The sequence below is a fragment of the Danio rerio genome, chromosome 3 (assembly GCF_052040795.2).
Source record: "Danio rerio strain M-AB ecotype USA chromosome 3, GRCz13ab, whole genome shotgun sequence".
NCBI lineage: Eukaryota > Metazoa > Chordata > Actinopteri > Cypriniformes > Danionidae > Danio > Danio rerio.
The window spans coordinates 39,234,382-39,261,376 of NC_141023.1; the positions used below are offsets into that span (position 1 = coordinate 39,234,382).

The 26,995-nt window shown below is 35.6% G+C and overlaps 1 protein-coding gene and 1 long non-coding RNA gene across 3 annotated transcripts; one reads left to right on the forward strand and one right to left on the reverse strand.

The window, feature by feature from the left end:
• Positions 1–24: 24 nt before the first annotated feature.
• Positions 25–26,299, forward strand: LOC147845969 (uncharacterized). 2 transcript variants are annotated; one of them, XR_015481087.1, is made up of 3 exons: positions 25–185; positions 4,257–4,464; positions 25,730–26,299. It is a non-coding gene; the product is annotated as an uncharacterized LOC147845969 (long non-coding RNA). The 2 variants fall into 2 exon arrangements; XR_015481086.1 differs by lacking the exon at positions 25,730–26,299 and having other exon boundaries at positions 4,257–4,808.
• Positions 3,628–19,990, reverse strand: grapa (GRB2 related adaptor protein a). Its single transcript, NM_001020573.1, has 5 exons — positions 19,758–19,990; positions 19,566–19,663; positions 16,538–16,657; positions 6,698–6,866; positions 3,628–4,438 (listed from the first exon to the last, which is right to left on the reverse strand). Exons 1-5 carry the CDS (start codon positions 19,833–19,835, stop codon positions 4,259–4,261), a joined length of 645 nt encoding a protein of 214 aa, NP_001018409.1. The 5' UTR covers positions 19,836–19,990; the 3' UTR covers positions 3,628–4,258.
• Positions 26,300–26,995: the final 696 nt, after the last annotated feature.

Sequence of the window (26,995 nt, forward strand, 5' to 3'; positions counted from 1 at the left end):
TGCTCAAGTTAAGCAGGTGAGCGTGCACACCTCAGTCACGTGACTAACAACCAACGCGAGAACTCGGCGTTATCAAACTTTTAGAGATTGCTGTTTTCCATGAGTTCAAACCATTGGTTCAAACATACCATGATACTTTCACAGCAGTTAGGCAGTAAAATGAGCTGCTGCGTCGTGCTGGTCTTGTAAGTATTTGGTATTATTGTTAACTGTACACACACAGCACCTAATACTGCAGTCATTCATTTTGAAGTGACAGATGACCCAGAAAGGCTGCCTGTGGTTTAGCCACAATACATTTCAGAGTGTCACTGATTCTTTTGAAATCTTTTAAATGAGTTGACGTGAATTAGCTTTTTAAACACCATAATAATGTAATTCGTGCAAATATTGGTAATATAATGTGTTAAATTATGTTAATGTATCAAAAAGGGGATGTTCAGATGCATGTGTGTTAATCTATTACATGTAGGCTAATCTGAATTACATAATGTGATTCCAGAAATGTTGCATACTGGCAATTACTTTACATTTTATTTCCTTTATATTCCTTTTCCTTTATAGTCCCTTTATTTATCAGGGGTCGCCACAGCGGAATAAACCGCCAACTTATCCAGCATGTGTTTTATGCAGCGGATGCCCTTTCAGATGCAACGCAGCACTAGGAAACATCCATACACACTCATTCACATACATACACTATGATGACCAATTTAGCTTATCCAATTAATCTATACCACATGTCTTTCGACACGGGAAGAACTTGTGAACTCCACACAAAAACGGCAACTGACCCAGCCAGGGTTTGAGCCAGCGACCTTCTTGCTGTGAGGCGACAGTGCTAACCACTGAGCCACTGAGCCACTGTACTACATTTTAATGTTTTTAAAATGAATCAAATCACAACAAATTATTCCCACAATGTCACTAAAATATAGAACGATCACATCTGCATTTCAAGCTCTTAAATTTGGGAACAAATAGGTTGAAAGTAGTTAAAAGCAATTCAAAAGTAATTACTTAACCAAACTAAGGAATTTAGATTACTGATCATATTTTTAAAGTATTTAGTTAATGTTGCTATTAAAGTCCACATGAAATCAAAACTAGCCATATAACTTTGTCAGCTCACATTGCTAGTTTTGTGGTGTACAATTCATTTGTGAATGTCATTAAGGGAAAAAATAGTTTGCCCTTCTGATTTTTAATTGAAATCCAAAAATGCACTTTCTGTTTTTTACAGTTTAATTGTCAGATTATGTATATTTTAGGAATATGCTAACATATTTAACCACACACCTCCAACTGTCAGTAGCTATGTTTCCATCCACCTACTTTTATGTGCGTTTATGTGCATGCATATAAATGATTGATGGAAACGCCATGATGCGCATAAGTTTTAAAAATGTGCATAAAAAACATATGCGCATAACTGAGAAGGATAAACTTTTGATTTGACAAGAAAAGATGCACATAAACTATAATGGAAACACTTTTACCAAACAAAATTCCAGTAGGCGCATTTTAAAAAGTCATGTGATTTTGTTATGAGATCATGTTATATAAAAATGTCTATGAATGGACAAACCAGCAGGCTGAGCACACTGTAAAACATCTGAAATGTTGTTTTGGTCATTCTTAAACACCATAATCCTTTCGGTATTAGTGTTATTACATTATTAATGACCTCCAGAACTGTCAAGAGCGTCTGTGCTCTGCGTCACATGCCTTCGAACGCGTGTTCATTGTGTGTCGACATCGTCTTCTGAGGCGCAGAATTTAGTATTAAATGAATAAAAAGATCGACACAGCTTCTTCTACCGCAGCAAATTTTGCTTTTACTTTTAACATTTGATGCCAGTAACTCAGGAAGTAACGATTTTGTTCTCTTTAACTCATTAGATGAATATGCTGCTTTGTTCGCACGTCTTTTATGCTATATTCCTGTTTTGCACTTAAATGTCTTTTGCATCTTTGGATGGAGACATAGCTACTTTTGACATCAAACAGTAATGGTGAGGAGGAGGTGTCTGTTAGGTTGTAATAACTCTTCCCCAACTTTTTCCCCCCGATCCTTCTGAATGAGATGTCTACTTTACTACATCCACTCAGCTCGCTGTAGAAAAACAAGCCACGCGCACTGTTTACTCATTTTATATTCGGTTTTTCTAGGAGCTGCGTCACAAAATAAAAAAAATAAAAGTTGCAGCTTCCGGTTCATTGAGACTTTTTAAGAGCACCTATTTTACCTCCTTTTCACGATTTAAGAGAAGTCTTTTGTCTCTCCAGAATGTGTCTGTAAAGCTTCAGCTCAAACACCCATCAGATTATTTATTATATCTTTCAGAAAATTAGTTTTTCTGCTCTGTAGACCATGTAGCTTTTTTTTGGTGGCTGTGCCTTAAATGCTAGTTCTCCCTGCACACCGTTCCAGCGTGCCTGTCAGAGTGTGCCTCAATCTCCACCTTGGCTGCATCAGATAAAAAGCACAGTGACAGACATGAAGGAAGCAGATCTCGTGTAACGTTTGTGAGAAATACTACAGTAAGAACTTTCCCAATTAATATTTGATGTATTTGTTGTGGAGTTGCAACGATTAGTCACACACAATGCCATTACAAAGTTCACGCAGTCACACAGACACACACATGCAGCATTTAACTTTGCATTGTTTTTGCATGGCAAATGTAACAGGATACACGTTAATATCCACTGTTCTATAGATATCTGTAATGTTAATGTACAAAATAAACCTGATTTAACGTCCATAAGCCAGGATTGAATCGTCTTCTTATATAATTGTACTGATATGCGGCTGTGATGTAAAAGAAGGTAAAATCGCTGTAATTCATTACACACATGCACTGTTTTAAAAACTTTTTAAACTTGTAAAACTCATTCTTGATCACATTTGACAATGATTGATGGTCACAGAGAGCTGAACAGATCTTTTAATCCCGGTTGCTTTGCGCTCGTCCTGTCTTGTTGATATGATTATATCCCGGGCTAAATTTGTGCCAGAACACGCCGGATCCAGCACCTCTGAAATCTGATCCGGCACCTTAATTTACCGATTCCCCTCCTCCCCCATCCGCTGTATACTTTTCGTGACCCCCCCAACCCTCTTCACTTTTGTCTGCAAGTACAAACCCCCGCCCCAGCTCTTAACTTACTTCACGGCTCTCACACCCCTCCGCTATCCAACGCCCCACTATCTCTCTACCCCCCCCCCCACTTTCTCTCCACTTTCATGCGCGACACCTCTACATCCTCGGGTAGCATGCCGGATCCGTTACCCCGATCTGTTCTGGGACCTCACGATTCACAACAAGAGGTGCATGAGAGGAGGGTAGCAGTAAAATGAGGTTGTTCCGGCACAAATTAAGCCCTCATTGTACGCGTTACTATGGAGACATGTTAATACATCTGTCAATCAATTCGGTCGGCAGTGAAAAAAACGCATTCCTTCATCATGTTGTAGTGGGTCTCAAAATGGGAGGGATTTGGATGCTATTTTAACCTCAGGAAATTAAAAAAAAGATGCTTATTGTCTTTATATCACCCCAGTATGAATGTGGACACACTATACCTACACATAATTCTGTCCAAACAGCTTACAAAAGGTGATTTTCATTAAAGGTGCCTTTTAATATACCCAACAATGTTTGAAATTAAACAAATAACTTTAAGTATAAACTGTAAAAGTTCCATTGGAGAAAACAAAATGAATGTGGAGCATCAAAAGGACTGACATGTACATATTAACTTTCATTTGTATTCATTTCACACATTCATACTCAGTCATCATAATGGTAACATTTACATCATTAAAGGAAAATCAGACAACAGCTATCAACAACATATATATTTACAGTATATATATACAGAGACAATATGTGTTATAATAAATAAATCATTTGATTATAGAAGTATTAGAGCCAATATCCAAACTTTGTAAGCAAAGTGCAGTGAAGAGATTGTATTAATAGAAAAATCAGACTCTCCGTTTTCATTTTAATACGCTAAAGCATATTGTTTTGTATAGTGAAGTTGATGGTTTGTGAGAATTCTGAAAAACCTGAAAGGTGTTATTGTAGTGTCAATAGCATGATTGTGTTTTAGTAACATTTCTGTTTGCTCGTCCCAAAGTCATTTTTAAACACACTCAGCTTGATCGTTCCCATCATATCAAACCAGTACAATAAGCCTGCAATCTACTACTGATATGTACACGCAGTGTTGTTATTGTCCTTCAGAGTCAGTGATAAATGGGTTGGACATACTCAGGAGGGAAAAAGCCCACGCGGCCACGACAGCGACCTTTCCAGCGCTGGGAATCAGAGCAGTCCAGCAGGTCTATGACATCACCCCGCAGGAAGTGCAGCTGGGAGTTGTGCTCTGGATTGAAGTCAAACAGGGCATGTGCGTGATGAGGCCTCTGATGGGAAACAATAACAGACAAAGGTCAGCAGAGCCACTCCTGCCTTTACATTCTACACATTTAGGCCACATTTTGGACATCTTCGCACTTCATATGTCTCACAAATATGAAACACCTAAGATGTTTTAACAGTTTTTAAAAACAGCTGCTTTTTCCTGATATGCAAGTTTTCTGTGTAAGCAAGCATTTTAAAGGGGGGATTGGGGTCATGGCCCTTTAAAGTACTGTAAATATATCAGAAATGTTGCTGTCAATGTTTTCAAACCATAATCAATTTTGAAGTCCCACCAGTGTCATAACGAAGCCTTTTTCTCATACATGCAATAATGTTAAATAAATAAAATCAGTCATTTTTGTTTTATAGTGAGCCGACTGTTATCCTTTGATTAGCATTATTTCTTTTAAGTTGTGCAGTTTAATTCACAGAATTTCTACAAAGTATGTTGTACACTGCAAACTTGCATACTTTTTGGTCACATCCATAACAAATGTTTAATTTCCTTATTTAAAATATAAAAATGTTTACAGATCGATATTTTTCTGATCCCATAACTTAGTGCTTGGTTGTTTTGGAAAATATAAACTGATGTTTCAATATAATGTTAACTTAAACTTTCTCTGTGAACTTATGTTTTGTTTTTACTGCTAATATCACATCCATAATGCTGGAATTGCTCAATTATGTTAATAGTTTGATTAACATAGAATGTGTCCTTAAAAAACCTGACAAAGAGGTCTCATATATAAACAGGGTGTATGCACAAAAACGGAAGTGGAAACATGCGTATGCCACTTCCCACACAAAGGTTGTGATCTATAAAAAACTCACTTCACAGACAGCGTGCACAGCTGTAAGTGTGAAGTCCACCAAAACATGTAATTTTAAATATTTACTTCATTTGAACCACTTTAAGTCATCATATGAGCTGTAATAATTAAGTAAATTATAATTGAGTCTACGCAAGGTTCACTTAAAGGTCCCATAAAATTAAAATATTTTTTTTTAGATGTAAGCATTAGTATTGCTAGCTTTTAAGATATCGATAAGCTAGTGTGTCCAAAACAGTCACAAAATTCACGTTTAGAAGATATAAGTGAAGTTTATTTATAAACTACTTTCAAGAGAATCACGTACTTGTGATTGCTTATAGCCGACCCGCAATATTCAATTTATGATTCACCAATCAGACGATTCCTAAGCTACTATAAATACCTTAAGTTCCATATGACAGCCATCTTTGTTTTGAAGACCCCCCCCCTTCCACCCCTACTCCTCCTCTTTTCCTAAATGGGTGGCCCGGTGGCCCAGTGGTCCGCACTGTTTCCTCACAGCAGAACGTCACTGGCTCTGGTCCTTACCAAGCCAGCTGACGTTTCTGTGCGGAGTTTACATGTTCTCCTTGTGCTCACGTGGTTTTCCCCCGGGTTCCCTGGTTTCCTCCCACCGTCCAAAAACATGCAACTTAAGTTAATTGACTAATCCAAATCAGCACCATAGACATGCTCCTAGTAAGTAGTTAACTCTTAAGAGCAATCACTATCTGTTCATTAGCTACTACAGCAGGGGAGTTCTCGAGATCTACCTGAGTTCAAATTCCCCTCTCGTCTTGCAAACTGGAGGGAGACCCAGGCTCAAGGATCTTATGAGCTCAGGGCTCTCTTCCAGGACAGCATACCAATCAAGCTTTATAATCAATCATCAGCTAAGTGTGAACTCTAGAAACCTGATAAAAATATGTAAAGCTTGTAGTTCACTTCCGCCTAAATGAATCAATGGTTTTATTAACATAACCTCATACTTCAGAATCTCATCAAACTTGACCAATCAAATGCTCTCTAGAATCTGACATGCCCCGCCTCCTTCAAGAAGCTTCTTATTTGCTTTTCATTTGATGTGCTTGAGCTCAACCACTCTCACTAGTAGAGCTGTGCTAAAAATGAAACACTATTGGCTGTTTTTTAAAAAGGGGGAGAGGCTACACTATGTCCCTTCCTTTCTTCATGTTTTAGTCGAGATTTTTTCAAACATTGAATTAAAAAGTACTTCACGGGACCTTTATCTTAGAACACGTGAATCTGAACACAAATCACCTTTCCTGTTTTTGTGGTGGCATCTGAAACATACATACTTTTGTTTTCACAAATTTGCTGATGTTTTCCAATGGAGTCATTAGCTACGCTTCTGTCATTCAGGTGTGAAGTCATCATTGCTGGCACTGGTATTTTCAAAAAGTAGTCATAATTGTGTTGTCTTACCTTTAGTGTGTGATCTAAATCCCTCAGAAAAACTGTCCTTTCCTTCGCAATGCTGTTTGTCTTGTAGAAGTCCACCAGCTGGTTTAGGGAAGGGAAGATTTCCTCCCAAACAAAGTAATAGCCTTCTCTGTCCTTCAACACCTTGAAGTGCTGTACATGGTCCCCATAGCTGGTCAAAGGAAACAACAATTCTGAATAAACACACAGCTCTACAGAATATCAGAGTATTTACAGGAAAAGCTCTGTATAAGGTATCATGTCATAACCCCCAAAAAGCCTGAAGTTGCAAAACAACAACAACACTATTTTAGTATTATTTACAGACTACTAATGTTGTCAGTTTTAGCGTGATGCTTTTTTCAGTTTGAATGTTTTAAATTTAAAAGAGATTTTATTAGCTTCGTTTTCATTTTAATTTTAGTAATTTTAATACTTGATCTGAAACTTAGGTTTTCCAACTTTTATTTTGTTTTGTTTTTATTTTAGTTTTGTTTTGTTTTACTCTATTTTATTTCATTTTATTATTTTATTTTATTTTTAGTTTTGTTTTATTTATTTTGTTTTATTTTTTATTATTACTATTTATTTTATTTTATTTTTAGTTTAGTTTAGTTAATAACAGTCCTGTTCCAGACAACGATCACCACCATTTTTCATGCATGTGTCTATAGCACCATAAAGGTTACCATTTTCACATTACCTTTAAACAGGTTTTGCTGTTGGTTGCAAAATGACTTTGGCTGCCATCTGAAATCACTACTGTGCAGCAGGCGATATGCAGTTATGTTACAAAATATTTCACTGTACTTATAAAATAGCAAGCAAAAAAAAAAGAAAAATTGTGAATAGCGATAAAGATTCCCTGAAAGATCACATGACAATAACAATATAGCAAATACAGTACCTCTGTATTACACTGTAAAACCCAACAGTCAACTTTATCAAATGAAATGACTGAAAATTGATTGAAGGTTAATTCTAGAGTTTGAACTTGAAGTGTTGTTGGTAATGAGTTAATTAAATACCTCATTACTTCAACTTAAATGGAGTAAGTTCACAGTACTCCTATGGATTAGTTTTTTAACTCAAATGGTTTCCTCAAACAGTTGCCATAACTTATTAGGTTTTACAGTACTCAGTTGGTTTGAGTTCTCTTCATTTATTGGGCTTTACTATGCAAATTGCTTCATTTACTCAAATAAATTAAGTTCATAGTACTCAGGATTAGTGTTTGAACTTAAATTGTTTGTTGCAGTCGGTTTCCTCAAATGATTTGAGTTACCTTAACGTTTTGGGTTTAACAGTGTACCTACATGCATTCATTCATTCATTTTCCTTTAGCTTAGTCTTTATGTCAGAGATTGCCACAGTGGAATAAACCGCCAACTTATCCAGCATACGTTTTACGCAGCAGACGCCCTTCCAGCCATAATCCAGTACTGGGAAACACTCATGCACACTCATTCACACACACAGTCAACATATTGGTCAAGTTAGTTTATTCAATTCATCTATAGCGCAGGACTCGAACCCACGACCTTCTTGTTGTGAGGCAACAGTGCTAAATCTGAGCCACTGTGCCGCCAATTACTTTCATGCTATAGATAATAATGCTATATAACATGTACTTTTTGACATCACATATACACAATATATTGTGCCAGAGTTATCATTTCAAAAACTTTTTAAAAAATTCATTGCGTTAGAAATATCAAACTAAATATCAACGCATCTGGCCAGCCATACACAAACAAACTTCATAACTAAACTGCTTCACCGAAAGACCTTGCTGATGTTGACCACAATAATGCAGACTCAAAACTGTAATGTTCAAAACATCCTCCCTGCATTGTCTTGAACACTTAGGGCTGGTAAACAGCTGTTCTCCAATCAGTCATTTTGTCTTCTCAGTAAACTTTTCACTGTTTTTCTGCAAATCAATGTCAAATTAATAACATTTAAATAATTCAATGTTTTAAACTTTGTTCTTTCATCTGCATGAAGAAAACATGTCTAAAAGATGAATTTTCACTTGATGAATATTAATAAGATATCTTAATATTTGAGAGAGAAGTGGATCAAAGCTACAAGCGAGGAGTCATCTAATCTTTTGTTTTTGTGGATTCACTAAGATACACATTGTCAGTGATCAAATCCATTTGTCACTCAGTTTACGTTCAAACCAAATGCCAAAGCCTGCTCATTTTAAGTAGGTGAATTTTTAATAGCTTGCTCTTTTGTAAAATTAAAAGCTTGCGTCAGTCAATGTGATATGCTAAACTTCCTTAAAAGAGGGGTCACACGTTGCTATTTAAAAACGGATTAAACTAGTAGTCACAAGTGCAGTCTTGAAATGAGTCACAGGTCTAGCCAAATATGGTGGTAAGTTCAAATAGTCACAAGTGAATAGATTTCAAATAACACAAATTGCATCCTATCTCATGTTCAAAGTCACCAGGAAAGTCGAAAGCATATAAGAAGTTGAGTTTTCTAGCAGGTCACTCCACTTTGATGGTCTGAAGTTTTGATGGCATAATGTGCTGAAGATGAGGTTTAGGCCATTGGTGAGGGCAGAAGCTGCACTTAAATATAGATGCGCACGAGTGGCTTGTCAGCAAATCAGTCTTCTCTTTCAGCCGTCAATGTCATTAACAATGACCTACATTCAGTGCGTCACTCTTCACTGTTGTGGTTTGTAGCAGGCCAGGTGCATTTTGCATGGGTTTAGACTACAGCACACGGCTGCGGTATGTTGCATGGTCTATATGTTCGCTGCTTTAACAATGTTGTTTTTTTTAAACCACTGTGATTGACAGTTTAATGATTTTATCAGAAGCACAGTGGCAGTTTTTGCTCTCCAACGCAAGACCTGCTTGCTAGCATTCTGTTCTTTCACCAAAGATGACTGTCAGGCTGAATTATTCTCTGCAGTGTCATCTTTAATTATTTCAGGGTGGATATTCACTTATTATGTGTTGTACTACAGCACTGAATGTTTACTACAGTGTTTCTAGAGTACTTCTGACAGTTACTGTTTTGATATGGTGCCAGGTAAAGGATTATAGACGCATATCATCTTAAATCCTCAAAGGCTTTTAATATTTTAATATTATATTAAGCTAATCTTTGTATTATATCAACTTTGCATTAAATGAAAAAATTAATTTAATGGTAATACGAGGTGTTGCATCATGGTGGCTCAGTGGTTAGCACTGTCACCTCACAGCAAGAATGTTGCTGGTTGAAACCCCAACTGTGTCAGTTGGCATTTCTGTGTGGAGTTTGCATGTTCTCCCTGTGTTGGTGTGGGTTTTCTTCCAGGTTTTCCCCACAGTTCAAAGACATGCGCTGTAAGTGAATTGGAAGAACTAAAATTGGCCATGGTGTGAATGTGAGAGTGTATGGATGTTTTCCAGTATTTCCAACTGCATAAAACACATGCTGGATAAGTTGGTGGTTCATTCCACTTAGGCATGAGACTTACGTTTTTTCAAGATTTACATGATTTGTAAAAGTCAAGATTTTAAAACCGTCAAATATTCTGCCATACCGTTCCTATGTTGTTTTTCTTTTTTTAGAACAACATTATCTCAGTATCAGTATAACAGTATCAGAAAAGATATCCAAAGATGCTGTTTTGTGTTTTTGAAACTAATGAAGATGGCGGAATTTCATTCAATGAATCTATTGAATTATTTTGCCTGACATGTTTACTGCTCCAAAACATTTAAAATATTTTTCAAAATAAAATATCACCTACTACTCAGTAGGTACTGCAATTAGAATTAGAGTGTATTACTTGACAGACAGAAAAGTATGTTCTATACCAGTGGTCACCAAACTTGTTCCTGGAGGGCCGGTGTCCAGCAGATTTTAGCTCCAACCCTAATCAAACACACCTGAACAAGCTAATCAAGGTCTTACTGGGTATACTTGAAACATCCAGGCAGGTGTGTTGAAGCAAGATGGAGCTAAACCCTGCAGGGACTCTGGCCCTCCGGGACCAGGATTGGTGACCCCTGTTCTAAACAGTATGAATGTGAGCAGTATGAATGGCGCTCGGACGTTCTATGGATGCCATTTTGTCATCATCACGTGACCTGCTTCACTTCCATCCATAAATTCACTTGTAGTGTATCATGGGATATTGTAGCGTCCATTGAATGCGAACTTCAGAATCTCACCGGAAGTAGTAGGTCATCCAGGTACTTCTTGCTCACTGTTTTTTTAATTCTATAAATTCCGACATACTACTTGGCTCGCATACTGTTTTTAGCATACTATACAGTTTGGAAGTATATGATTTTGGATGCAGCTATTGTGTTCAAAGTAAAAAAAAAACTTCGTGTTTTTAGGGCTGTTTGATTTGGGGCAAATATCTAAAAGCGTTTTTTTTTTTTTTTTTTTTGACAGATATTGCAATTGCGATTTGATTTATGATTTATTTTGTAGTCAAGCTCCAGCTCAGTAATCTGTAAGCCGTGGCAACAGTTCTGCAACAGCTCTTAAAAATTATCTGTTTTTGTTTTGTCTGTGATCAAAATATTCCCATATTATCGATGTGCTGTTTTTCTTTGATATTAATTTATCTAGTAATGCTTCTGAAGCAGCAAGAGCCATAATCCTACTTGTCAGAACTTTCTTGTTTTTTTTCTCTCTCTTTTTAATTGTGGACATAGTTCAGTTGTGCAATTCTGATTGTGCAAAACAAAAGTATGCTTACTCAATTGACTAGTAAGACTGTCACACAGCCAGCAGTCACGCATTTGGGTGGTGGAAACTAAATAATACATATATATTTCACATTGCAGCATCTTGCGAATAACTAATCGCAACGTTTCAAATAGTGATTGTGATTTAATTTCGATTAATCGCACAACCCTACTTGTTTTTACCCAGACAATGAAAGAACATATTTTTGAGCATTAATCACAATTTCGCGAAACCATGATGTTTATATCCAAGGTTATCATACGGTTGGAATCTTATACTGGCCTGTGCCAAATTCTGCTGTGACAACCGCTGAAAAACAAGGACCTAAGCTGAAGAAAAATTGATAAATAAATGAATATACAAGGTGTTTGGATGAGGCAAATGTGACATTGTTCTCTTTTTTTTCCTCTTTTTTCCCCATTCACTTCTCTCTAAATTTACCAAACTATGATGACCTCTGCTACTGAGAGACCCAGAAATCTAAAAAAAATCTAAATCATTACTAGGTTGCTCTGTGTGACTACTGAGATGTTGCTTGGGTTTTCTGTATGAATACTGGATGTTGCTAGGGTATTCTAATTGGTTGCCGCAAGTATAAATAATGTGTTGCTAGTTGTGGTTACCAATATGTTGTTGAGGTAGTCTGAATTGTTGCTAAGATGTTGCTAAGCTAGGTTGCTGGGTGGTTTCCAGTGTATTGCAAGGGTGTTCTGGATGGTTGCAAAGGTGTTGCTCTCGGTGGTCAGCCTGGCAAAAAAAGTCTTTTCACTTATAATTAAATATAGCAGCACATTTTCTCAGTATGACCAGTTTCATGGTATGATTCATGTATAAATTACAAACATGGACCAATACTTGGGTTTAAGTAGTAATAGGGATGTTTTCTTTAGCAATGTGAACAAATGTGTATATAGCACAGTATGCAGTATTTACTATGAAATTATACTGACCATGTCATTCAAGCTATTCAGGCTTGGATTTGTGAAGGAGTCAGTCAGTGCCCCACTTTAAGACCAAACAGATGGTTCAGAGACATTTCACGGGTCAGTTATCATCAGTAATCTTCATTCATGCAAGTGGATTGACTTGACCCCATACACACACTAAATACACACTATATGACATACACACAGTGTCTTCTTAGTACCAGGTGACCTTTGCCAGCAGACCTGACACACAGCAGAGGATGCAGATATGTTTGAAAGCACTTCATGTGCATTCTAATCTGATTAGGAGTTTTGCAGCACAGCTAAAAGGCTTCTAGGCACTAAACATACACTTATAGATGGAAAAGATTGGAGTCAAAAAGGATGCTTTGCAAAGCTAGGTTTATTTGATAAAAATAGTAAAAACAAAAGTTTTGTTAAAAATATATGTTGTATATTGTTAAACATTGAATAAATTCAGCATCTTCAGGGACATATGATCCTTCAGAAAACATTCTAAAATGTTTAATTGTAATATAAATGTCAAATTATTTAAAAAAGAATCCTCTTTTGTGTGCATTCACCCACTTTTTTATCATGAAATACATTACAGAATAATTTGTTACTTAATGTAGATTCAAGCAGAATTTACTCAAAAACGCTTAGAATAAAATAGTGCATTCTCTTAATAGTTAAATAAATACAAGCTTCATGTTTGTCAGCTAATGCTCAACATCTCGTTTAATCAAGCATTTTTTTTCAAATGTCTTAAACTAATAAAACTAATAACTAATTAAAATATCCCAATTGATGCTATATTGTGTGTATATAAATAGTTTTTAAAAGTCAAACGTTTGCTATCTGAAAATTAGAGGATACTTTTTTTTTAAATTCTGGAGTGAAAGATTAAATCTGCAGGAAGATAAATGCTTTGCAAAATGATTGAATTCAAGGTAATCTTAAACCCAATTGCCTAATCTATCAAAAATCTAATCTTTCAATAATTCACATTGCTCATTTTGCTATATATGACCTCTATTTGCCATTAAACACATGGTTTTTGCCCAATTTTAAACCTGATTTGTGCCACCCAGTGGGCTGTGGCCCCCTTTTATGCTCATCACAACCCACTTTTGTACAAAAAATACTCAGACGTGTTGTGTCATTGACATCCTGAAATATTAAATATCTTATTTTTTAAAGATGGCTATAAATAAAAACTATTTAGACCATATACATATTATTATAACTACGTACATATCATATATTACGTAATTACAGTATGTAAAGGGTCATGAAACTCTTGAAGGAAAATAGAATTAAATATTTTCTGAGATTTGAACATATTTATCTGTGTTAACCATTAATTAAGACAATGTTAGAATCATTTGCTTTAATATTTAACAACTGGCTAATTTTGAGGCTTTTCTCCCCTAGTTTCATCTTCCAGGTTTAAAACTGTTATAGAGGCAATGTCACTAGTGGTGATGTAACTTTGCATAGTGAGTAATTCGATGACGCGTTGCTGTCTGAGACGCTGCTTCTGAATTATTCGGTCAATACGTGAGATCACACAGTAAGCAGCATAGCATGCTGACAATGTCAGCATTTACTGCTTGCATTTTGAGTGCCGCTGACCGACCATTGTGTTCACACACTCAACAAATATGGCTGTGATTGGCTATAATGATCATCGGTTTACAAGAGCGCTTACACAGCCACTGGAGCGATTGAAAGCTGCGTCTATCAGCAGATCCATCAGTGGATTGATATGACATTCAAACACTGATAGACACGACTTTCAAATCATCCAGTTCCCAAGGATTTTTATCCCTTTTAAGTAAGTACATATGTGCGTGTCTACATTTAAAACAAGCACTCTCACACAGTTTGAGCTACTGACAGATGACAGTTTCTTGCTCTCCTCTTTCTCCCCTACTTTGCCCTGTCAAGCCCGTTTACATAACCTCAGTTTACATCTTTCCGGATTTAATTTTTTAATCTGTAGTAGATGAAAGAAGGGGGTTTCATCACCCTTTAAGTACATTTTTAAAATATTTTTATTTTGAGTGTTTACTTTTACTTCACTAGATTTCCAAAAAATGTTTTCGTAAATGTACCGTATTAAAGATTTAAAAAGTTTGAAGAGTAATTAACATTACTGGACAAAACAAAGATTACATCAGTTTTCAGTTCAACAGTTAAATGATTGGAGATTGTATATAATAGGGCTGAACAATATATCATATAAGAAACGATATTGCAATGTGAGTATCTGCAGGATTAGATTATTTATTAAAGATTAAAAGATAAAGATATTATTAAATATTATTTTATTTCTATAATTGCATGAAATGATTTTTACAATGAATGATTTTTTACCATGTTATTTTATGTTTGATTGTTCAGTTTCTACATTTGGATACTGCTAGACTGCCCAGAAAACCATAAAGCACTTTTGTTCTGTTGTGTAGTTTATGGAGATGCATTGCATAGAAAAATACTTAATCTGCCCACTCGATCTAAATTAATGAAGTCCCTATTCAAATCATCTGGTGAAATTATATGCATATCGTAATATTTATCGCAGCAAAACAAAATATCGCAATGTCTGATTTTTCCAATATTGTGCAGCCACAGTTTATGTTTTAGTGATTGAAATCAAACTGTCAGACCCAATAGGTGCGTTTAACTTATATAAAGGCTTCAGATGGTGGTCAACGAAATTAGCAAAGTGCATTTTGGGGTGGAGTTGACAATGGAGCCATCAAGTAATTTGCGGCAGTCATGGCAGATCAGATTGCGTAATAAATGATTAATGATGACCAGATTATATAAAAAAAATATTTGAGACATTTAATACAACTAAAGTATTATCAAAGTAGGTTATGCAGCTGAATACACTAAAATATCTTAATGAAAAAGGTCCAAAATGAACATATGGGCACATGAGGCAATGATATCATACAGCTCCTGAAAATAATCCCAGCTAGATGTCTTCCAAAGTGACCACCCTCTTGCACAAAGAGTATGTGCCGGCTGCGCCACATAATATTATTGCGCCTGCTGCACCCACAGTACAGAAGAAAAGTCCCTTGATCATTACGACAGAATGAGAGTATAGTTCTCCACTATATCAACCTTGAAGACAGCTACTTTTTTATTTTCAGTTGGTCCTAACAATGTGTAACTAGAATAGTCGTGTGGTATGAAATACAATCATTTAATCTCACAGTAAACCAAGTTTAAATAGGGAAATTATCTAAATCCTTTGGCCATTTTTGAGCGAGATGATAATGGTCTAATCCATTTCAATGATTAATTCTAAGCTAAAACCTCTCAGGGATTGACTGATTGAATTGAAAAATGGTAAAGCTCAACTGTTTTACTTTAGAGGAGTTGTAAAATGAGCATATTTCAAACATTTCAAACAAACAAAGTTTCTTCAAGTACAATAATATTCAAGTACTTTTTAAAGTAAAATAATACACCTTTTACTGATGTATTATTTTAAAAGGGTGTCTGTCCACCACATTTTTAAAACCAAGAATTGAAAAATCCTCTAGTGTGTCTAAGCCAAAATATCAGAGTTAGATTTAATTGATCAGACATCACACCTCTGCCACTTTAATTAATAGTTACAGCTACAGAGGTGATGATTAATAAATTCCATCTGCTTTCTCAAGGCATGCATGGAAGTCACACATTATCACTGCATCACACATTAGATGTGTGCATCACACCTGCCCACCAGCTGCCAATTTCAGTTCTCGCAGTGTGCCTTACATTTGATCTCACAGTAACTCAAGCCACACCTGAGGCCAGACCCGCTCCGAACTGCACATCTGACTATCCCAGCCAGGAAAGCTTGTGCTCTGCCATCCAAACCCAACCAGGCCATCAAGGAATGGATGTTAAATGAGCCGGATGGAATAATAATGTGATCGCAAGCACCAATGCGCTTGATGAATTTTAAATGAAATCTGTGCTCCGATGTAATAGCTTTCTGGTGCTCTCATTTTCAGACAACTTCATGGTACATTTTCTTAAGCAGCAGGGGATGTTGCTGTCGTTTGCCAAGTAGGTCAGAGTGCTCTTGATGGACCCTACAATCAATTTCTAGTTATGCTTTTATGAGGCGTGCAGCAAATATTAAAATACAGTGACCCAAGCTCAGCTGCAGACATGGTTTGTGTCTTACCTCACTGACATGGAGAATTCTCCAGGTGCGCTTTCACTTTCTCGGACTAAGAAACTTCCACAGTCCCGCTGGTGCAGACGATTCTCTGCCACATGTCTGGAGATTCGACCCGCAAACCATCTGTGGGCAAGATCGAGGCACGTCAGCACCATTATTAGGCATGCAGTATACAGCTAGACAGGCTTCTGGGATGTAAAAACGATTGAGTCTTTTTTGTTTTTGTTTTTATTGCTATAGAAAACTACAGATCATACAGTGCTCAGCATAAATGAGTACACCTCATTTTTAAAATGAATATTTTATTCCATTTCCCAGTAAATATGGTTAATATTTATTGGTGCATTTGAACAAAACAGATTTATTAAAAAATATATTTATTAAAATCATATTTTAGCCACAGAACATCTTTAGAAATGGAAAGATAATAAATTTAAATTCATACAAAATATTGCAAAAACAATTATAAGCTACAATATTTCTACAAAATTTTATGTATTTTTTTTGTTTTATTGAACATTTTACCCTATCTTAGATTTTATTGAATATTTTCCCTAACATAAACAGTTGAAGTCAGAACTATAAGGCCTCCTGAAATATTAGCCCCCTGTTTATTTTTCCCGCAATGTATGTTTAATAGAGAGAATATTTTTTTCAACACATTTCTAAAACTAATAGTTTGTTCTGTAGACTATAATATGGCTATTAATTCTGACTTCAACAGTACATTTGGGCTACTAATTTCTGAACCATTATTGTAATTTATTTTGTTAGATAAGCTCCAGATTTGGCTTTAGTACTGACTAAACTAATGTATGTGCACATATAAAATATTGCGAAGCATCCTATAGAAAATATGAATTGAAATGAGAGATTTGTGGGAGGTGTACTCGCATATGCTGAGCACTGTAAGCTGAAGGACGTTGTTGTTGTTTTAGAGGCTGTGCTTTCTTTCTCAGGATATCATGAGATACAGTGGCGTACTCTGTTATTTTTTAGCGTAATTGTAGATTTTTTTTAAATTTATATTTTAAATAATTGGTCAAAATAGCCAAAATATATATCCTTTTTTCAGATATGTTTCATTCATTTTCAGAATAAAAAAGAAATCTGAAATTCAACCACAACAATTGGATTCATTTGATTTTTGGGCCAATTTAAATTTTCTACAAAAAAAGCCCTCTCAATGACAACATTTATTTGAAATTTGTAATAATTTACCAGATCTTTAAAGAATGAAATGAATATTAAAGGGATAGTTTGCCCAAAAATGAAAATTCTGCCAACTTTTTCTCATCCTTCACTTGTTTCCAAACTCAACGAAAATCTCACTGCAATTCGTAACTTTTTTATTATGTGGCTAATTCGTTTGAATTTGTACGATCTAATTCATTCAATTTAGAACGATTTGCTCATCACCTAATGACGGTTAGGGTTAGGGGTGGGGTTAGATGCCACGCCTCCTTTTTAAAATCGTACATTTTCGTACCACTGCACTTGAATTCGTATGAATTAGCCACTAAACTGACAAAACGTAAAATACGTTTCCTCGCGAGATCAGGCTGAACCTGATAGAAAAAAATTTCTGCTGTTGAACCTAAACAAAATATTCTGAACAATGTTGGGAAAATACAGCCATTGATTTCCATAGTATTTTTTGTCCGTGGTATGGATGTCAACAGCTGCCTTTTTCCTTCGTTCTTCTGAATATCTTGTTTTGTGTTCAATAAAAGTGAAAAATTCATAAAAGTTTAGGAATGGTGAGAAAATATTTGTGTGAACTCTAACATTTAAGCAAGTTAAGAATTTTAAACTAGGGCTGTTACTAATAGTTAGATTATGCAAAAACAATTATGTGTTACAATTAAGACACATTGTCCTGCCCATCCCATGCTCTTATATCTCTCCACTAGGGGTGGTACGAATCACATACACATTAAAACACTGAACTTTAGGTTTGATGGACGTGTGCATTTGTATCGATTTGGTTCTCAATGCAGCTCCTTTTACATGCAGAACCTACATGAAATCCAAGTTCCTATAGACACACGGACATAATAAGAGGCAGACCATATCTGTATCTCTTTTATTCAAGTGTTCAATATTGCATTTCTCTAGCCTATAGCGCAACTGTTACGACATTATATTACTGAGTCTTTGAGTGCGTCATGCATCACATGATCGCAGCTACCATTAACATAGTAAAATCAATTTGAGCCAAATAAACAAACAATTGGAAAAAGAGACACTGGATGATGTAAATGCTCATTTCTACATTCTTTAAGGGTCAGTGTGAACACCACATCACTAGTAACTTACACAAGAACACACATGTGTGATGCCTTAATCTATATTCGAAAAGCATTGTCATTTTTTGTGTAATTTTTAAAACCTTTTTTCAAAACATAGCAAAAATGACATGAAAATAAAAAAAATATATAGAAAAAACATAAGATGAAGATATTTATTGCATAATTATTTTATCCATGGAGGAAATGTGTAATAAATGTCTTGAATATGTTGTATATTTTTTATGTAAGTAAAAGAATTCACTTTCAACATCATATTTAATTAAATGTATTTGAGAATTATTTAATTTAATAGAAAAATTCTGTTGTAAAAATACATTTTATTTCTGATTTAATTTAATTTGTTAAACCAAGCAGTGACTTTATTTTAAATAGTTTTAAACTGTTGCAATTCACAAATAATAAAAACATAGGCTTATGGTAGTAAACAGTTTTTTTTTTTTTTTTGTAATATAATTAGCAGTCTTCATAAACATCATTCATTTTAAATGTCATTTTGGGGGTAAATTTCCCACCCAATATTTATGTACTTATTAAATGTGATTAATTAGATTAATCAGCACATGATGCAATTAGATAAAATAAATCCCATTCACTGCCCCTTTATTAAATATTTCCCTGTATGTTGTCATGACTTATTTAAAGACTTATTTATGATTTATTTATGGTGAAATGTTTCTTAAGCACCAAATCAACATGTAATGATTACAAACAGTACTTACGCGTGCGGTCTTAAACTGATATAGTTTTTGGGTACGTAGCCCTTCCTGTTCACGAACTCTGCTGTGTACCAATTCGGATCATCTTCCATATTAGTAATCTAGTGGAAGAACAGCCAACAGATCTGACTAAATCATATCATGCATGGAAAAAACTCAAATCTCTGAGGATAAAACAAAACCAAACGCTCCTACCTTGAGAACATCCCCCTTCTGAAAGCTTAGCTCATCACTTTCTGTGGCACAAAAGTTATAAAGTGCTACTGCTTCCATCCTGAGCTGGAGGTAAAGCCACACCTCAGAAGATCGATGTATGTAATTGTCCCACCACAGAATCCTGAACAGAGGGAAAGAGGAGTCCAGAGAGCATCCACGCTGAACCGGAGCGTCCAGAGACACGCTCGCTGTCAAACACTTCACCCTGATAAATGAACCGAGAGAACAAGGATGTGTGTGGGTCTAAACCAGAGAAAGAGAGATAGAGAGCATGTGGGAGGGAGGTAGGGGTGGCAGTTCCTGTCTCTGCGTGCTTTAATAGAAGGAAACGCGGCTATGTGAGAAACAGGAAAGTTGAAAATGATGGGAGGACGACGAGAAGAATAGCCTCTCGAAAACTTCCCGTCATCAGAGAGCCGGACCTGCGTATGACGAGTGAAGAAACACGTGCGTTTGCCTGACTGCAGATCTGACTGCTGTTTTTTGTGGCCAAGTTTATCTGGTGAATCTGTGCGTTAGTGTGGGGTTGCATACACTGCTGGCGTGTCTGGAAATAGCTGGAGATGATTTTTTAATAGCCGAGGAGATCATCTGTAAGAATTCATGATTCAAAGAACATATGTGTGTGTGTGTTTTTTTCGAGATGAAAAACATCCCCATAGAGCAGCATGAGTCACCTCTCATGTTCTTATATGGAGGTGCTGTGAGGAAATGTATAGCATGCAGGCTGCATCTTTCACACAAAGTGGTCTTATTTTACTCTGAAGTGTCTTTGGGGTTTAATTTTTGCTTGCTCTCTTAAAATTAAAAGTTTAAAACATTTAAAGACTTTAGATGAAAAAACCCCAAAGCCGTTTGAAACTTCCTTCAAAAATAACAGTTTTTATCAGGGTCTTGTGTGTAGGTTCAAGTTTATGTTAAAGGATACACTCTTTTAAAGGTCTTTAAAATGAAATAACTCAACTTAAACATAGAACTCTGGAAAAAAATGCAAATTATGGAAATTTCAGGCTGCACTTTCTTTTGCACTGTTTTTGCATCTGAACTCTTTATTTTTTGGTTAATCAAAAAGTTATTGGTTTTTCAAAGAGCATTCAGTGTTAAAGAACTTATTTTACACCATACACAAACTTTCTGTGAAATGGAAAGGTTAAATCTGTTAAATTTGCTTAACATAACCATTTACACACAATTCTTCTGCTTGGTTCCTGATCTCTCAGGGGTCGCCACAGCTGAATGAACTGCCAATTACTCTGGCATATGTTTTTATTATCATGTATGGCCATATACCCAAAGCGCTTCACAATCACGACAGGACAACGCTCTCCACACACCAGCTATAGGTGGAGTGGAAAGACCGTGATGGATGGGGATGATTGGGAGGCCATGATGGGTAGGAACCGAGGGAGGGAATTTAGCCAGGACACCAGGGTTACACCCCTACTCTTTATGAGTATTGCCATGGAATTTTTAATGAGAACAACAAAGAGTCAGGACTTCAGTTTAACGTCTCCTCCGAAAGACAGTGCTCACAGACAGTACAGTGTGCCCTTATATTTATTGGGGCATTAGGACTCACAGACCACAAGTTGAGCACCCCCTGTTTGCCTCAACAACACAACTTCCAACAGCAACCTAGTTTTCCCATATGGTCTCCTATCCAAGTACTGACCAGGCTCAGCCCTGCTTAGCTTCAGTGAGTAACCGTTCTTGGGCTGCAGGGGAATGTTTTGTATGGCTGTTTTTCATAGCGAATACCTTTCTAGTCACAACCCAGCCCCTTCACAGACCTATCAATGGCAATAAAGAACCTTTATTTTTATTTTGGATGCGTTTGATGTTAAAACCGGGTGACATGGTGGCTCAGTGGTTAGCACTGTCATCTCACAGCAAGACGTTCACTGGTTTGAGTTCCAGCTGGGTCAGTTTGGCATTCTATGTGGAGTTTGCATGTTCCCCCTCGTGTAGGCGTGGATTTCCTCGGTGTGCTCCGGTTTCCCCAACAGTCCAAACACCTGTGCTATAGGTAAATTGAATAAGCTAAATTAGCCGTAGTGTATGTGTGTGAATGAGTGTATAGATAGTAGGTTGCAGCTGGAAGGGCATTTGCTTTGTAAAACAAATGCTGGATAAGTTGGCAGTTCATTCCACTGTGGCGACCCATGATGAATAAGGTGACTAAGCCGAAGGAAAATAAATGAATGAATGTTAAAACAGGTTACACGTTTCTTTACACGTAAGCACTATTAACTAATTGCTTATTAGCACACATTTTACTAGCATATAGGGTGTTTGTAAGTACTTACTAAGCTCTGCACAACAGTATTGTAGAGATTCCTTAACTCAAATCTAAACTCATACAACTATCACACTATCAATAGGAAGTAGTTAGTATGCTAATGAGAAAGTATTTGTTATTGTTGAATATGTGTTATTTGATCTAAAGTGTAACCTAAAGCTTCTATAGGTTCCAACAAAAGGAAGCTCAAACCGAGCATCAGAAAAGGGAAGAAATGCAAAAAAAAAAAAAACTTGTTTGTCACAAACAGGCTGGTCTGAGTATTTCAAAAACTGCTGATCTGCTGAGACTTTCACACACACAGAACCATCGGTTTACAAAGAATGTTCTAGAAAAAAAGGTCTGAACACCTGTCAGCTAACAATAACACTAAACTGAGGTTTCAGTTCATATAGGCTCAACAAACCTACATTAGTCATGATTTCTGCTGTGACAATCAGATGGTATAGGGTCAGAATTTAGCAGAAACTGCATGAAAGCATGGATCCATCCTCCCTTGCGTTAGCGGTTCAGGCTGTTGGATGTTGATATTTCCTTTGCACACTTTGGGCCACTTAATGCCAACTGAAAAACTAACACGCAATCATGATTGAAGTGATTAATTCACCCAAAAAGAAAAATATGTTATTAATTATTCATGCTCATGTTGTTCCAAACCCCAAAAGACCCCATTCATCTTCAAAACACAAATAAAAAAACTTTAGGGGAAATTTCAGAGCTCTTTCATCTTCATAAACAGCAAGGTTTCTGACTTGTTCAATGTCAATGGCCAGAAAAATGGCCAGAAGTGCCAAACTGAGTAAGATACTTAAAAAAACCTAAAAAATCATCCTCAAAACAGATCATATGCTTCCAGTGGTTCAATCAGAATCTCATCAAGCTATGGAATAACATTTGCTATAATGTAATAATTAATAATATAATAATAATAATAATGCATCTTATTTAAAAGCGTCTTTCTTGACACTTAAGGTCACTGTACAGGAGAGCTAGAATAATCAGTTTAAATAAAAACACTATAAAAGTCAATAGAATACAATGCAAATTTTAAAAATGCAGTCGGGTTAAAGAGATAAGCTGTTCTAAACAGATAACGTCTAAATTATAACTTTACCAGTTTCTTCCCCTTAGTGTCAGTGTATTGCACATGTTTACGAACATTGCAGTGATGTATAACTGGATGTTTGAAACAAAGCACAGGCACATCTGAAGTAATACCTCTGATGTACAGCCAAACGAACACATGAACGTGCACCCTATACTGACATTGAGGAGAACAATCTGCTGAAAAAAGTATATTTTGTTTGTTTTATGTGCGCACAGAAGTGTTCTCCTAGCATTTTAATATTCTCATTGAACCACTAAAGGCATATGATCTGTTTTGAAGATGTTTGTGGTACCATTCTGGAATATTGCCGTCTGTGGAGGATGAGGGAACTTCCAGTTTTCATCTAAAAGATCTCAATTTTCATTTTAAATTCAGGTTTGTAATGACACATGGGTGCAAAATCAAAAACATAATTCTCATTTTTTGGCAAACTAGGCTTTAAATATTTAAAATGTGTTCTCCTTGAATATGCAGTTTTAATACATGCATCTAATTGTTTCTGTCATGGTAGAGTACTGACAGAATGGATATTAACAAATGATAAAACACACTAGAAATCAATAAAATTCAAAGAGCCGTGTGATACAAGAAGACAGAAATAGGACTTATTATATATGCAGGCAGTCATTATTGCTGTTCGAGATGTTATGAAGTTCCCCATGAAGGGAGGAGATCTTTAGAAATTCTCTTTCAAGGCATTAAAACTGTAGCCCAATAAAGAAAGTCTTCTTTAAAGAAACGTTATAAACATACTCCTTGCTAGGAAGTGAACAACATTGAGCAGAACGTTTCCCATCACTTCAAGTGTTACTTCAGATTGAAAACATTTTGCACCACAAAATGCAATTTGTGAATGTCACACCTGCACTGCAAACTGCATCTGCAAAACTGCTGGTGCATGATCTGAGGCATTTGAGATGCTACTTGGAGACAATTTACTGCAGGGAGCTTCTATAGCATAGCATTGTCCTTTAAAATGTTTAATGTATTGTAATATACAGTCAAAAACAAAACTGGAGAGCTATACAATTACAAATTTCTAAAGTTCAAGGTCACGGCTTAGTCCTATTTGAAGGTAGCCTACTGCAAAAGGCAAGTTTTAAGAATATTTTAAGAGGCACATATAATCTAAAAATACATACCTTTTTATAGCCATTGCAGTATTCAAAAAGCTCTTTATAACGGCTCACGATCTTGCAGAATCAGTGAAATCTGGAAATTGAATACATTGTCAGAATCAGAACGATCTATATTCGTCAAGTGTGTGCAAGCACAATGTTTTTTTTTTGTAGTTTACAGAAGTACGGACAGAAAGGACATTTTAATAAGTGAGATATAAAGTAATAAAATATGTATACATATACACACTTGACATCTAGATCAGTGTCAGTCATGTTTGGTGAAGGAAAAATCGTTGTTTGGGGTTACATTCAGGATGGAGGCGTGCGAGAGATTTGCAAAATGGATGTCAACATCAACAGCCTGAGGTTGGGTAAACCACAGGGGAGGGCAAATTTCTTCAGCAGGATAGCTCTCCTTCTCATTCATCAGCCTTCACATCAAAGTTCCTGAAAGCAAAGAGGGTCAAGGTGCTCCAGGATTGGCCAGCCCAGTCACCAGATATAAACATTAGTGAGCATGTCTGGAGTAAGATGAAGAAGGAGGCATTGAAGATAATTCCAAAGAATCTTGATGAACTCTGGGAGTCCTGCAAGAACGCTTTCTTTGCCATTCCAGGTGACTTTACTAATAAGTTATTTGAGTCAATGCAGAGATGTATGGATGCAGTCCTCCAAGCTCATGGGAGTCATACACTATATGAAGGAAAAGTAATACTTTACTGTCCTAATTCAATAAATCAAAGGCATGATCTTTTTTTGGCAAAATAAGCGTGATCTAGAGGCTTTTGCCTTTCATAGACACTTCTGATACCAAATGATCAACTAGAAGTCTCCAAAAAGTATATATATATATATGAGAATGAGATGAATTAATTATATATTTAATTATATTTAATAAGTTATATGAAGGCAGAATGAGTGTAAAACAAGGAGGTTGGCAGGTTTGGATGAAAAGGTTATAATGGTGGTTAATAACCACAATATGTGCATCCTTGTTAAGAAGAGGTCATGCATGGAGTTCTTTGTCATCAAAACAAGACTGGATAGAAACAAGGGATTTACTCAGTCAAATCATTTTAAACCTGTATATCTTGCTTTTTTTCTGTTGAACACAAAAGAAGATATTTTGGGAAATGTCTCAATGTTTTTGTCTATTCAGCAGGAGCAGCTACAACTGCTGCTAGCATTCTTCTTAATGTCTTCTATTGTGTTCCACAGAAGAAATAAAGTCAGGCGTACACAATGACAGAATTTTCAGTTATAAAGTGTGTAAGTGTATAAGTGTTGGGCTCTGACTGAGTTTCAAAACTTCTCTTTTCATTAGATACTGATAATCCAGTTTACTTGCCAAACGAACAAACAAAACTGAAGATTGGGACAAATTTCTGCATCACTAAGGGGAAACTTCTCTTTGGTTTCTCAGGAGGATGTCACATGCAGGCGTCATAAAAGTGACCACACAGCTTAACCACAAGACAAGAGACAGGGTCTGTTTAAAAGGTAAAATTAGTTGAGTAAGTGAGTGATTTTATTTGATATTTGGGGCAAAACTGTGGTGAATATTTGTAAATTTGTCCTCCACAAAGATTTATTGTTACGCACGCCTTTTCAAACTCTTTACTATGCTGCCCCTTACTGGACATCTCATGTCAATACTATCAAAACTTGTATTATGTCTGAATTATATTCTTTTACATTTCAGTTGCATCTAAAATTAGCATTTTTCAACATTTGAGCGCTCGATTTGCATTGCAACCAGCAAGTCTGCACGCAGTAAAAAATAGGTACAATACAAAACAAACAATTAAACAAAATAAATTTCATTATTACATGTATACATACAAAATTAAAAGTAAAAAAGTCTCTTACAGTCTTTTGGGACTTTGTACTTTTACATCTGGGTTTATAAAGCTGAAATGTCACAAATTTTTCTGTATTTTGTTATACTTTATCATACTCAATTTGTAGCTTTCAAAAGATGAATGTTATTATTAAATAACAACAACAACAACAACAAAAAGAAAGTAAAATAGAAAAAAGGAGGCCAAAATATTTTTAAAAATAATTATTAAATAACTTATTGTAGACATTTGAGAGCATTCAATTTGCATTGTAACATGCAAGTCTGTAAGCAATAAAATTACGCATTAGATGCAAATCAAACAATAAAAAATTTATTAATACATTTATTTACACATAATTAAAAGTAAAAAAAAAATCAATTTATTAGAAGTACTGTCATTTGGGATTTTGTACTGTTATTTATTGATTTATAAACTTAAAATGTCATAGATTTGTCTGCGTTTTGTTGTACTTTATTATACTTTTATTACACTTATATTGTTTTAAATGACAAATTATTGTATAGCTTTCAAAAGAGTAATGTTTTTGTGAAAAATAACAAAATATTAGGAAATAAAATGGAAAAAAAAGACAAAAAAAGATTAACACAGTTGAAATGAGGCCAAAGTATTTTTTAAAATAATTATTAAATAATAACTATAAATAATAATAAAATGTCTACAATAATAGTAATAGTAATAATAATAGTAATTATTGTAGACATTTGAGAGCATTCGATTTGCATTGTAACATGCAAGTCTGTAAGCAAGAAAATTACTCCATATACAGAACAAACCAACTAAATAAAATGTTATTAATTAATACATTTATTTATACATAATTAATA